This window comes from Saccopteryx leptura, chromosome 2 (assembly GCF_036850995.1).
Source record: "Saccopteryx leptura isolate mSacLep1 chromosome 2, mSacLep1_pri_phased_curated, whole genome shotgun sequence".
NCBI lineage: Eukaryota > Metazoa > Chordata > Mammalia > Chiroptera > Emballonuridae > Saccopteryx > Saccopteryx leptura.
Genome location: NC_089504.1, coordinates 97,391,836 through 97,406,213, shown reverse-complemented (window position 1 = coordinate 97,406,213; position 14,378 = coordinate 97,391,836). Strand labels below are relative to the sequence as shown.

At 39.7% G+C, this 14,378-nt stretch overlaps 1 protein-coding gene across 5 annotated transcripts in view; it reads right to left on the bottom strand.

The window, feature by feature from the left end:
- CENPP (centromere protein P) overlaps positions 1–14,378 on the bottom strand; it is a 249,256-nt gene that overhangs the window by 231,910 nt on the left and 2,968 nt on the right. For all 5 annotated transcript variants that reach the window (XM_066368376.1, XM_066368377.1, XM_066368374.1 and 2 more), the window contains exons 2-4: positions 8,109–8,290; positions 6,478–6,566; positions 130–218 (exon numbers count right to left, since the gene is read on the bottom strand). In XM_066368376.1, the coding sequence (XP_066224473.1) occupies positions 130–218; positions 6,478–6,566; positions 8,109–8,290 (360 nt within the window). The remainder of the gene's footprint in view (positions 1–129; positions 219–6,477; positions 6,567–8,108; positions 8,291–14,378) is intronic.

Below are 14,378 nucleotides of genomic sequence, written 5' to 3'. Positions count from 1 at the left end.
TTATATATAATAATGGTGTTATATTTTCAGAGATATTTGATATTTACTTATCAAGAAGAGAGAAAAGGTAAACTCAAAACTACAGAGTGAAAACAATCCCCCCAAAAATAAATTTGTAAAATATCTTACCTTGACACAAATTCACTTAATTCTGAATATACAGTGGGCTCCGTTATTATGTTGAGGTCAGTAATAACAGAAGATAAATTCTCCTTATTCTAAAATGTTAAAAAAAAGTTTTTGTATCAGAGTACAATAAACTTTTAAACAAAATAAAGTCAAAAAAATTTAGAAGGTTATAAAAAATGAAATGCCACCAAGTAATAGGAAAAGTTAATCTACAGAAGGTACTGAAAATATTATTTTGTTAAAAGAATAGTCATATCTTTGCTCCATACCAAAATGAACTACAAATGAATTACTTAAATATAAATCATAAAACAGCAGAAGGAAATATTCATTTAACTGATCAGTGAGCAAGGAAAAACTTTCTACAAAATAATGATGAAAAAAAGTAAATAAATTATATTAAAAAACTCAAAACATCTATATAAAAATAATTTTATAACTAAAAGAAAAGTAATAAACTGAAATTTGGTTATTTTACTATAAACCTAACAAGAGATAGAAAAACTGAAAAGAAAAAGGTAAAGCACATTAACTAAAAACTCAAAGTCAAAAGACAATTTACACGAAAAACAATGTTTAATGTCACTAGTATTAAAAGTCAATTAGAACAATGAGATCCCAAGGTTCAGAGTCCTGGGCTTGCTTAGTCAAGGGACATATGGGAGTCGATGCTTTCTGCTCCTCCCCACCTTCTCTCTCTCTCTCTGTAAAATAAATAAATAAAATCTAAAAAAAAAACCCAGTGAGATGACATTTTTTTCTATAAAATCATTTAGGCAATGAATAACTTCAAATATTCATAATCTCTGTCCCAGCAATTTGACTTCTAAGAATCTATCCTGAAATAATAAAAAATGAAGACAAAGCCTTCTGGCAATTTTTTACAAAAAGCAAAAATCAACTCAATATTCAAAAATGGGGACTGCTAAATATAAACATATATTTTGAAACTGCAAATTCAGGTTTTCTTTACTCTAGTAAATTTTCTTCTGTTATATATTTGCCTATAATTTCTCTTTCACTTTTTCCTATCCCTATTTCTGGAATAATCATATATTAACTCTCTACTGTCTCTCTTCCTTATTTTTCTTCTTTTCAGTTGCTCTTACAGATGATTTTTCTTAAGCCTATTCTCCATATTCTACTCCTGGCTACTTTTAATGTCGTTTTCAGCACTATAATCATTGTATCTATCCTTCTCTCCTTCCTTTTTTCCTTCCCTCTATCCTCCCTCCTTCCTTTCTCTCAGCTCTCTGTTGCTTTTAATTCAATTTTCTTTAAATATTTTCATTTGAGAGTCAGCAATTTTATATAACATGTTCTTATATTTCCTGGATTAAGTCTTCCAAGGTGAGTTTATCTCTATTTTCTTAATTTCTTTCATAGTAGTAATTTTGCATAGGTCTTAAATGATGATGAACTCCGCACCATCTTTGTGCTTTGAACTCTGTGGCTCCTATTTGTTAATAGGAGTAGGTCTACAATTTTTTGCTATTTCTTAATAACAGTGTGGATACTCCTTGACTCTTCTCCATTTGTCTGGGTACAATCTGACTTGTTTCTTTGTATCTTGAGCTGCTGGTGAAATGGTTTATAATATGTTAGTTTTTCAGCTACTAGAGGGTATAGTGGGAATTGTTAGGAACAACTATAGTCTAAGTAGGCTATTTGTGGGCATCCACCACTGTGTCTAATCAAAAACATATATCTCAGCCTGACCAGGCAGTGGTGCAGTGGATAGAGCATCAAACTGGGATGCAGAGGACCCAAGTTCAAAACCCTGAGGTCACCAGCTTGAGTGCAGGCCCATCTGGCTTGAACATGGGCTCACCAGCTTGAGCTCTGGGTCACTGGCTTGAGTGTGGGATCATAGACACGAGTAGGCCTAGAATATGTGAGGTGTTACTACTAAATAATGAAAAAATTTTAAAATAATTTTCATTACCCCATTACACCAGATTCTAAGTAACAAAAACAAACAAAAAAAAATAAGACAGTCCTTTGTTCCTTTTTTCTCCAAAAAAGCCTGAGTGCCACATATGACATATTCCTAAATCTTGCTGTTTAGAGAGTTTGTGACTACTCCTCATATCTAGCTTACCAGTCTGGTTCGCAAGAAGAATCATAAAATGGCAAACGGCAGAGAGAAAGTAAGTGTTCTTAACACAGCCAGGAAGAACATGCTCTTTTTGTAGCCAAGTAAACCCAAGCAGTTCACAAACACCTATATACTTTGAAATGTGAACAAGGACAACTCATGTCTCTTTAGAGCAGGGGTCCCCAAACTTTTTACACAGGGGCCAGTTCACTGTCCCTCAGACCATTGGAGTGCCGGACTATAAAAAAAACTACTATGAACAAATCCCTATGCACACTGCACATATCTTATTTTAAAGTAAAAAAACAAAACGGGAACAAATACAATATTTAAAATAAAGAACAAGTAAATTTAAATCAACAAACTAACCAGTATTTCAATGGGAACTATGCTCCTCTCACTGACCACCAATGAAAGAAGTGCCCCTTCTCGAAGTGCGGCGGGGGCAGATAAATGGCCTCAGGGGGCCGCATGTGGGCTGCAGTTTGGGGACCCCTGCTTTAGAGATTCGGCAATTACTATGTTCTGTGCTTTTCAAAGAATATCAACTCTTCCTCTCCTTAGTTTTTTCCCCACATCCCCTAAAGCATATGGGACAGACACTACTGGTATTCCCCAATTCTTCACTTCTTTCTGGCCCCAAATTTTCATTTGTTACATGGCCAAGCAAAAATGAAGACTAAACGTCCAGTCTCCCTTGTACTAACTTATTGGTCAATAATATGTAGGTGAAAATTATGGGTTTTACGAGTTCTAAAAGGTGTCTTTTAATGGAAAGGGTGAGCCCTTGTTTGCCCTCCCCAGTTCCGGATGTCTGAAATGCTAACACGGCTTGGAAGCCGTGTGGATCATGGCAGAGCCTGATCATCACGCAGCCCTTGAAAACGGGTAGTTAAACAATTTGTTTAAGCAACAGAGAAATAAGCTTCTAGTACCTGAAACTGCTTTATTTATTTATTTTTTTTACAGAGTCAGAGAGAGGGATAGACAGACAGGGATGGAGAGATGAGAAGCATCAATCATTAGTTTTTTGTTGCTCGTTGCAACATCTTAGTTGTTCATTGATTGCTTTCTCATATGTGCCTTGACCATGGGTCTTCAGCAGACTGAGTATCCCCTTGCTTGAGCCAGCAACCTTGGGTTGAAGCTGGTGAGCTTTTGCTTAAACAAGATGAGCCCGCGCTCAAGTTGGCTACCTCGGGGTCTCGAACCTGGGTCCTCTGCATCCCAGTCCCACGCTCTATCCACTGTGCCACCGCCTGGTCAGGCATGAAACTGCATTTTATTTTTAATTTTTCTGTCATACGCAGTTCAACTAATCATAATTTGTTCAGCATGTGAGCTAAGAATATAGCCTTAGGCCATTACTAAATGGTCATAAAGTTTTCAATCATGCTTTGGTGGTCTGGGATCAGAATGTTAGTTTAAAATACTGTTAACAGGGAACTAAGCACTGGACTAGTGCTGCCACTACCTGGTAGGAGGCAGGAAACACGGCCACTGCAGCAGGGGGAGCAGAGCCTGTGCGGCAGGGCCCACACGGCTCTGGTCCTGTCTGTGCTACCTCACAGCGGCCACCCAGGCTCAGCAAGGCAAACCACTGTGGGAACTACAGGGGCCCAGGCTGGTTCATCCTGGGAACACCTCTGGTCAGGAGGGCAATTCTTCAGAAGTACATCATGTTATAAACAATGTCCCTGAACTGTGACCTCACTGTTGATTATCATTTGATAGTTTCCTTCAAATGCTTAAAGTGACCAAAGTACACAACTTAAACAAAATGATGTTAAAACATGCAGTCTAAAGATTAAAAACAACAAAAAAATGCAGTCCATTTTATCTCTCAGGCTATAACTCTACTAATGAGCACAACAATCAATCTTTGTACACAACCCTGCAACATCCAGCTCCACTGAGCAGCTCCCTCACCTCAACTTCAAAGGACAGTTTTGGACCTGTGAACAAACCCCCCAAGGGCAATCCTGATTTTGCCCACAGTCTAGCTTCTCCCCACTAACCCACTGGATGACTGTGAAAAAAGATGAACACCTATCACAGAAAAGGCCTGCAGGACCCCAAGACTACCAGGAAGTCCCTGAGCAGGTGCCCGGGCAATGTATACACTGACTGTGCGGAGGTGCTCAAACATGGAACTGGACCTCAAGCCTACGACTCTGCCACTTAACATGGACAGCAGGCATGGGCCATCAAGGGAGGCCAGCATGCAGGTGAGCAGTTGGTGTATCAACACTCTGAGGTTCGGACCTCATCAGCCACAAAGAAAGAAAATGTAGCCGGTCCTTTTGTAATGCAACCTTCTCCACTGTGACAACACCCAAGAGTTTCTGGGCTGCACTGAAGAGAAGCCTGAGGTCCTGGCACAGGCTGTCCATCCCCAATGCGACCAACCCATTGGGTCTATGTTCTGTTTTAGTTGTCAGCAGATAATCATCCAGAACAGTATCATTTTGGTGACCCAACATAGACCCAAGGCTTGATGCCAACTTGGGAACAATGCATCTCCCCTCGGGCCACTCATCACCTATGCCCCTGACTGTGTCATATTTGGCTCAACAGGGCTTGGCAATGCCACAATGTAGATGTTCTTGGTCACCCTGGCAGGGTTGAAAGAGGACACTCTGAGGTAGAACAAGCTAGAAGCTCTGAGCTCTGTCATCAGATGAGGGGCCTAGGTATCCCTCAGTTCTTTCTCACTCAGCCTGCTGGGGTCAGTGCTGACGATCAGGAAATGGATGTAATGTGTTCTCAAAAAGCAAAGCCTGCCTGACCAGGCGGTGGCACAGTGGATGGAGCATCGGACTGGGATGCAGAAGGACCCAGGTTTGAGACCCCGAGGTCTCCAGCTTGAGCGCAGGCTCATCTGGCTTGAGCAAAAAGCTCGCCAGCTTGTGTTCAGGGTCGCTGGCTCCAGCAAGAGGTTACTCGGTCTGCTGTAGCCCCCCAGTCAAGGCACATATGAGAAAGCAATCAATGAACAACGAAGGTGTCGCAACGAGAAACTGATGATTGATGCTTCTCATCTCTCTCCGTTCCTGTCTGTCTGTCCCTATCTATCCCTTTCTCTGACTCTCTCTCTCTGTTCCTGTAAAAATAAATTAATTTAAAAAAAAAAAAGCAAATCCTCTAGCCCAGATAACTGCACCTAGGCATTCTTGACTAGCTCCTAAGGATGCAGGGGTCTGATTAACGAATATCAAGTCTTGTCCCACATAAGAGGTACAACGTAGGGCTGTTTATGTGGCTGAGGAAAAGGATAAGGAGTCCCAGTATATGACCATAAATGCAAGCACCTTGCCCACAACACTAAGGACTTGGTGCAATGACTAGTCTATATCCACTTTAGCTATCTGATGACTGAAGCCAAGGCAGCCTTCCTGTCCTTCCTTATCCCTGTCCTCTACACACACTCCCTTGGGAGGCCCAGCTGGCAAAACCAACTGGTTAAAGAGTTTTCTGCTATAAAATCATAAACCCTGCCTTGGTCAGTTCACAAAATTATGCCTAGATCCCACTTTTTCCAGAGCCAGCCTGGAAGGAGTCAGTGCCTTGTTCTTCTGCTCCACCTCGGCCATGTGTTTGTTGCACATTACCATTACGATTGCTTCCTGATTTTATGTGAAAATCTTAGTCATAAGTATTTCCCTCTGTGTTGTGTCTCAGCAGTCCAGTACAACTTGCTGCCATAACCATGTACCAGTTTGGAGTCTAATCCTCCAGCCCAGAGCAGTGTTCAGATGGCATAACTTCATGAAAGGCCTGAGGCAACAGCACCCAACTGAGCTGTTTCCAAATTCCTGACCCATAGGAAATGGGTAAGATAATAAAATACTTTTGTTACTGTTTTAAGCCATTAAATTCTAGAGAAATTTGCTAAGCGGCAATAGATAACAGATAACAAATGGCTGGCATCTCAGCTAACTACTGAGGGCATCCAGGCCTGCTCCTGTAACCTCAGGGCTTGCTCTGCTAGCCCAGGAGCAAGCATCCTACCCTCCAATAAAGTACCTACACTCAACAACAACCCTACCACATGCAGTTGTTGGGGTACTATATCTGTACTTAAAATTTTTTTTGAAATGGTACCACTGCACAAATATGCTACAAAGGAAGCCTGTTTCATTAGCTCTTCCTCAGCTCAGCCACTGCTGGAAGCTGGAACAGGAGAAAAGGGGGGTATTTTTTATTTCAGAGTAACAGAATCTGTTATTACAAAATACTCTTGATTTTACCTGGACTTCCAGAGTCTGAAATTCAACTTGAAATGTAATCATATGGCAATTTCCTGATAATCTGTGTCTCTGTAGAACTTTCTTTACACCTATCAATCAGAAAAACAAATACTTTATTTGCAAAATAGTTTTTTTTCAACTATTCATTAAATAAGTTTGGGTGAATGTCTGTAATACTGATGTCGGTATATGTGTGAAATATGTTAGTATTTGCATTCAAAATATCTAGAATAATGTACATCAAATTGATTACCTTGTAAAATAGAATTAAATCAACTTGTACTTTCAAGCTCTTCATTATACCAAAGATTAAAGTAAGAAATAGAAATTTTCCATGTAACCACCACTGAGATTAAGATATAGAAATTTCATGGGGTAGTGAACATACAATGCAAAATACAGATAATGCATTGTAGAACTGTACACTTGAGACCTGTATTTTACTAACCAATGTCACCCCAGTAAATTTAATAAAAAATTGTAAAAAGATGGCCTCAGCACCATGAAAAAAAGGATACAGAAATTTTAAAATATCCATTAAATTGCCTCATGCCTTTTCCCAGGCTATACTCTACACCCTGCCCAAGAAATAACTACTATTCTGACTTTAACAACATCTAGATTCGCTAATAAAGGTATTTTTAGAAGGGTACAATTCCACAAGGACAAAGAGAAGCAGACATATGAAAGTAACCTAATTTTGGAAGTGGAAAATCATCTGGATGCGCTAGCTATTACATGGAAAAGTAGAACTGACCTGGCAGACCCAGGAAAACTGAGACCTAAGCCAGCAATGGGGAAAGCTTAGAATCAAACCCACCCATCTACATGGCAGCATACCAGAAAGGCATTCTGAATTGGCAGCACCAACTATTTCATCATATGGGGCTTCTGTACTAGTAAAAGTTTTCTACCTGGCCTCTCTGCATTCCATCTCTTCCTTTCAAGTCTCTGATGTATCTAAGTTCCATCACTCATTTCTATGATATTTGCAATTCAAACTTCCACTGAGGCAAGCTGCCCAGAACAGAGAGTCACTTTTCCTCTTTCCCTGGTCTTGGTGGTTATTTTGATGGAAGTCAGGAAACATTTCCAAAAGTGATTCCTTCTTGACAGAATGCTACTTTTGGCCAAAGTTCCTGACATTCAACTGCACAAATTAATTAGCTTCCCCTTTCCTGTTAGAGCATCACAGACCACTGGCAATAAAGCTTAGTTATTGAGACTAGGAACCTTCCTTGGGTAACTGGTCCAGCTGCTGAAACATTTACCTTGGCCACAGGCTATGTTCAATAGGAGTATAGTATACAGATGAAGGATCTCCTGTCAGTGGTAAACAGCTCCTAAGATTTATAAATTAGTGGTGCTGATGTTCTTACAATCACTTATCTCTGTTACTTAACTATTAAGTTACTTAATAAGAGACTGTGCCTCCTTTAATATCTACCTCAAGTAGCTTTTGAAAGAGTATTATGTACACTTTGACATTTAAAAGTCACCCTACACAACAAGTTTACCACAACCACACAAATAATTACCTGTAGCGTTTTAATTCAACGACATCCCACCAAATTTCCTATGCATAATAAGGTAAGTGTTAATGCCACTTCTAGATTAAAATTAACACTTACTCTTTTCTGTCATCTCAGTGCTTGTTAGGTCTTCTGTCTTCTTGGAGTAATTTCTTATATTGATGTCAGTAAGCGTACTTAGAAATAGAAGTTCTGATTCTAAATGTCCAAGATTACTTCTCAGATCCTTTGAAGATACCCATCCTTCAGGATGTGATTGGTATATTTCTTGAAGAGATTTTCTAAAAAGTAAATATTGGAAATAATTACTCCAATGAAGAAACCCTGTAGTAGCTACAAATTTCTTCAGACCATTCCCATTTTGCCCTTCTTACTTCCTATTAAAACCAACTCAAAACAAATGTGGCTTACTGACACAACCTTTAATTGCAACATAAAACAACCTAACCAAATTATGTTACCATATTTTTACATATTTGAAACTATTAAAAAATTATCACAGGAGCATTTCACAAAATTAAAATGTCCATTTAGGTAAGAATGTTTAGAATGCTCCAACCTAAATTCTGATACACCAAGACATCTCATTATTTTAAAAGATGTCATGAAATTAATAAAAAAAAACTTAGCTTGCTTAAACTTCCAAAACAAGCAAAGTATCAAAGATCATTTTATATTAAGAAAGAGATTCTCAGGAAATCTCAGAATAAAGGGGGTAAAAATTCTAAAGGAATGAGAAAGAACATAATTTCTTTTACACTGTAATCAGATATTCCTCGTTGCAAACATGTAACTCTATTTTCCTTGAAAACAGTAAAATTTCCGCTACTGTTCACAATGAATTGTACCTTACTTTTGTCATACTGTATTGCCCTCATACTCTGCCACATTCTGCAGTGCTGATTTCTGCCATCTTAAGAAACACCTTCCTTGGATTCTGAGGCATGATTATCCCAATTCTCAATTTAAATTTTGAGTCCTCCAACCGTACATTCTTCATAGTGGAGATCAAAAACTTGTACAAAGTCTGTGGTAATTTTTTTTAAATTTATTTTTCTTTATTATTTTTTTTTCCCTGAATTTGGAAATGGGGAGGTAGTCAGACAGACTCCCGCACGCGCCCAACAGGGATCCACCCGGCATGCCCACCAGGGGGCGATGCTCTGCCCATCTGGGGCGTCGTTCTGCCACAATCAGAGCAATTCTAGCTCCTAAGGCAGAGGCCACAGAGCCATCCTCAGTGCCCGGGCAAACATTGCTCCAATGGAGCCTCGGCTGCGGGAGGGGAAGAGAGAGACAGAGAGGAAGGAGAGGGGGAGGGGTGGAGAAGCAGATGGGTGCTTCTCCTGTGTGCCCTGGCCGGGAATCGAACCCGAGACTTCTGCACGCCAGGCTGATGCTCTACCACTGAGCCAACCGGCCAGGGCCAAGCATCTTTTTCAACCACAATAATATGAAACTAGATATCAATTACAAAGAAAAAAACTGAAAAATTCACAAATATGTAAATATTAAACAACTTGCAGCCCTGGCCAGTTTGCTTAGTGGTAGAGCATCAGCCTGGTGTGTGGATGTCCTGGGTTTGATTCCCAGCCAGAGCACACAGGAGAGGCGCCTCTGCTTCTCCACCCTTCCCTCTCTCCTTTCTCTCTATCTCTCTCTTCCCCTCCTGCAGCCAAAGCTCCATTGGAGCAAAGTTGGCCCGGGCACTGAGAATGGCTCCATGGCCTCCACCTTAAGCACTAGAATGGCTCCGGTTGCAATGGAGCAACGCCCCAGATGGGCAAAGCATCGCTCCCTAATGGGATTGCCAGGTGGATATCAGTTAGGGCACATGTGAAAGTCTGTCTTTCTGCCTCTCTGCTTTTGACTTCAGAAAAATATAAAAAATAAAATAAGAAAATAAATAAATGAACAACTTGCTAATGAACAACCAATGGATCAAAAAGAATATAAAAAGAGAAATCAAACAATACTTTGAGACAAATGAAAATATACTATAAATATATACCAGAGGTAGTCAACCTTTTTATACCTACCGCCCACTTTTGTATCTCTGTTAGTAGTAAAATTTTCTAACCGCCCACTGGTTCACAGTAATGGTGATTTATAAAGTAGAGAAGTAACTTTACTTTATAAAATTTATAAAGCAGAGTTACAGTATATAATAATAATTACTTACCAAGTACTTTATGTCGGATTTTCGCTAAGTTTGGCAGAATAAATCTTTATAAAACAACTTACTATAGTTAAATCTATCTTTTTATTTATAGTTTGGTTGCTCTGCTACCGCCTACCATGAAAGCTGGAATGCCCACTAGTGGGTAATAGGGACCAGGTTGACTACCACTGCTATATACCAAAATTATGGGCTGCAACAGAAGCAGTATTAAAAGGGAAGTTCACTACAATAAATTGCCTACCTTAAGAAACTATAAATAAAAGTCCTTAATTTACACCTCATAAAACTAGAAAAAGAAGAACAAATGAAGTGCACAGTTAGTAGGAAGAATAAATAACAAAGATTCAGAGTGGGTAAAAAATAAAAAGGCAATAGAGCCTGACCTGTGGTGGCGCAGTGGATAAAGTGTCAACCTGGAAACACTGAGGCTGCCAGTTCAAAACCCTGGGCTTGCCTGGTCAAGGCACATATGGGAGTTGATGCTTTCTGCTCCTCCCCCCTTCTCTCTCTCTCTTTCTCTCCCCTCTCTATAATAAATAAATAAATAAAATCTTTAAAAAAAAAAAAAAAGGCAATAGAAAAAAAGCAATGAAACTGGAGAACTGGCTATTTGAAAAGATAACAAAACAAACTAAACCTTTTTTTTTAATTTTTTATTTTATTTATTCATTTTTAGAGGAGAGAGACAGAGGAGAGAGAGACAGAGAGAGAGAAGGGGGGAGGAGCTGGAAGCATCAACTCCCATATTAAACCTTTTTTTAAAAAGACTGTTTTTCTATTTTTAAAGAGAAGAGAGTGATAGAAAGAAAGGGAGAGAGGGAAAGAGGAGGGAGAAGCAGGAAGCATCAACTCATAGTATAGTTGCTTCCTGTACGTGCCTTGACCGGACAAGCCCAGGGCTTTGAACTGGCAACCTCAGTGTTCCAGGTCGACATTTTATCCTCTGCACCACCACAGGTCAGGCAACAAACTAAATTTTAGTTAGACTCACCAAGAAAAAAAGGGAGGGCTCAAACAAATAAAATTAGAACTTAAAGAGAAACTGTTAACCACTGACACCAAACAGTACAAAAAGTCATCAGAAACTACTATGAAAAATTATATGCCTTAAACTTAAATAAACTAGAAGAAATGAAAAAATTCCTAGAAACATACAACCACCAAGACTGAATTACAAAGAAATGAAAAAAAAAATGGACCAATTACTAATAATGATCTTGAATTACTAATCAAAAACCTACGTATAAACAAAAGTCCAGAACCAAATGGCTTCAATGGTGAATTCTACCAAACATTTCAAGAATACCAATCATCAAGCTTCCAAAAATAGAACAGGAAGAAACACAAAACAAGACAAGAGCACTATAAGAAATGAAAATTACAAGCCAATATCCCTGATGAACATAGATGCAAAAATTCTCAACAAAATATGTATTAGTCAACTGAATTCAGCAATACATTAAGAGAATCACACACTATAATTAAGTGGGATTTATTCCATGAATGCAAGAGTAGATAAACATCTGCAAATCAAAATTGTACATGTTAACAAAATGAAGGATAAAAATCATGATCATATCAATAGATAGATAAAAAGTGTTCAATAAAATTCAACATCCATTTATAATAAAAACTCAACAAACTGGTATAGAAGGAACATAACTCAACATAATAAAGGTCGTATATGACAAGCCCACAGCTAACATCATACTCAATAGTGGAAAGCTAAATAAAAGCTTTTACTCTATGATCGGGAACAAGACAAGAATTCTCACTCTCACCATGTTTATTCAACAAAGTATTAGAACTCCAAGCCAGAGCAATTAAGCAGGGGGGAAAAAAAGCATCTGAATTAGAAAGAAGTAAAATCGTCTCTATTTACTACTGATATGATTTTATATGTAGAAAACCCTAACGATTACACACATACCCACACACACCTACACACATACAAAATGACAGAACTGATAAATGAATTCAGCAAAGTAGCAGGATACAAAGTCACCACACAAAAATCAGATGCATAGCTACACTCCAACAATGAACATTTTGAAAAGGAAATTACAAAAACAATTCCATTTAAGATAGCATCAAAAAGAATACAAGTTAGGAATTAATTTACTCAAGAAGGTGAAAGATTTGTACAATGAAAACTGTAAAAGATCAATGAAAGATTTACAAAGACAAATAAATGGAAACCCATCTCATGTTAAGAGATTAATATATATATTACCTGACCAGGCGGTGGTGCAGTTGAGAGAGCCTCAGACTAGGACACAGAGAACCCAGGTTCAAAACCCTGAGGTCACTGGCTTGAGCACAGGCTCATCAGGGTTGAGTGCGGGATCACAGACATAAACCCATGGTCGCTGGCTTGAGCCCGAAGGTCGCTGGCTTGAGCAAGGGGTCACTCAATCTGCTGTAGCCCCCCTCCCTTGTCAAGGCACATATGAGAAAGCAATCAATAAACAACTAAGGAGCAGCAATGAAGAACTGATGCGTCTTATCCCTCTCCCTTCCTATCTGTCCCTATCTGTTCCTCTCACTGTCTCTCTCTCTGTCTCTGTCACAAAAAAAGAAAAGAGAGAGAGAGGGCTCCCAAAACTCAGCAACAACAACAACAAAAATTAAGCAACCTGTTTCAAAAATAGGCAAAATATTTGAATAGGTATGTCTCCAAAGATATACTAGTAGCCAATAAACACATGACAAAATGCTCAGTATCACTAATCATTAGGGAAATACAAAACAAAATTACAGTGAACTACAAGCTCACACCCATTAGAATTGTTATCAGAAAACAGAAAGCAAGTATTGGGATGATGTGGAGAATCTGTTAACCTCTGTGGACTGCTAATGGGAATGTAAAATGGTACAACCACAGTACTGGGTGGGGCCATGGGAAATGTTCCTCAAAAAGTTAAAAATAGGCCCTGGCCGGTTGGCTCAGTGGTAGAGCGTCGGACTGGCGTGCGGAGGTCCCGGGTTCTATTCCCGGCCAGGGCACACAGGAGAAGCGCCCATCTGCTTCTCCACCCCTCCCCGTCTCCTTCCTCTCTGTCTCTCTCTTCCCCTCCCGCAGCCGAGGCTCCGTTGGAGAAAGGATGGCCTGGGCGCTGAGGATGGCTCCATGCCCTCTGCCTCGGGCGCTGGAGTGGCTCTGGTTGCAACAGAGCGACGCCCTGGATGGGCAGAGCATCGCCCCCTGGTGGGCGTGCCGGGTGGATCCCGGTTGGGCGCATGCGGGAGTCTTTCTGGCTGCCTCCTCGTCTCCAGCTTCAGAAAAATACAAAAAAAAAAGAGTATTAAGCTAAGTGTAACAAAGCCAGTCACACAGACAAATAGACAAATACCTATGATGCCATTTACATGAAGTATCTGGAGAAGTCAAATTCAGAGAAAGAAGAATGGTGGTTGCCAAAGGCTAAAAGAAGTGAGAAATACGAAGTTATTGTTTAATGGGTGCAGAGTATCAGTTTTATAAAATGAAAAATTATAGAGAGGAATAATGGTGATAATGGCACATTATGAATGTATGTAACATCACTGATCTTAACACTTAAAAATGGTTAAGATGGTAAAATTTATGATACACTGCTTACAAAAATTAGGGGATATTTCAAAATGAATATGAAGCAATAAAAAAAAGTATTTGATTTTTTAATTAAACAAGAACATCAGAAAAGCAAACAAGTCAAAGAAAGTTGTTTGATTATGTAAATGAGATGTAAACTCAATTATATTGATTGAGTAGCAAGTGACATATTGGTGGGGGTGAACAGAAGCATGTCAAACTGGGCAAGAGTGCCACACACTGACTGTTCAGTAGGGTGTATGGTCACCCAAGACTGCCAAAACACACTGACAGTGATGGGCATGGACAGGATCATATTGTTCAGCTATTCTTGTGGGATCCTCTGCCACTCTTGCTCCAGGGAAACTTCCAGCTCAAGAAATGTTGTGGGGGGGGAAAAAAAAAAAAGAAATGTTGTGGGCTTGACCAGGCAATGGCGCAGTGGATAGAGCGTCAGTCTGGGACACGAAGGACCCAGGTTCGAAACCCCAAGGTCGCCAGCTTGAGCGCAGGCTCATCTGGTTTGAGCAAGGCTCGCCAGCTTGAGCCCAAGGTTGCTGGCTTGTGCAAGGGGTCACTCGGTCTGCTGTAGCCTCCCTGGTCAAAGCACATA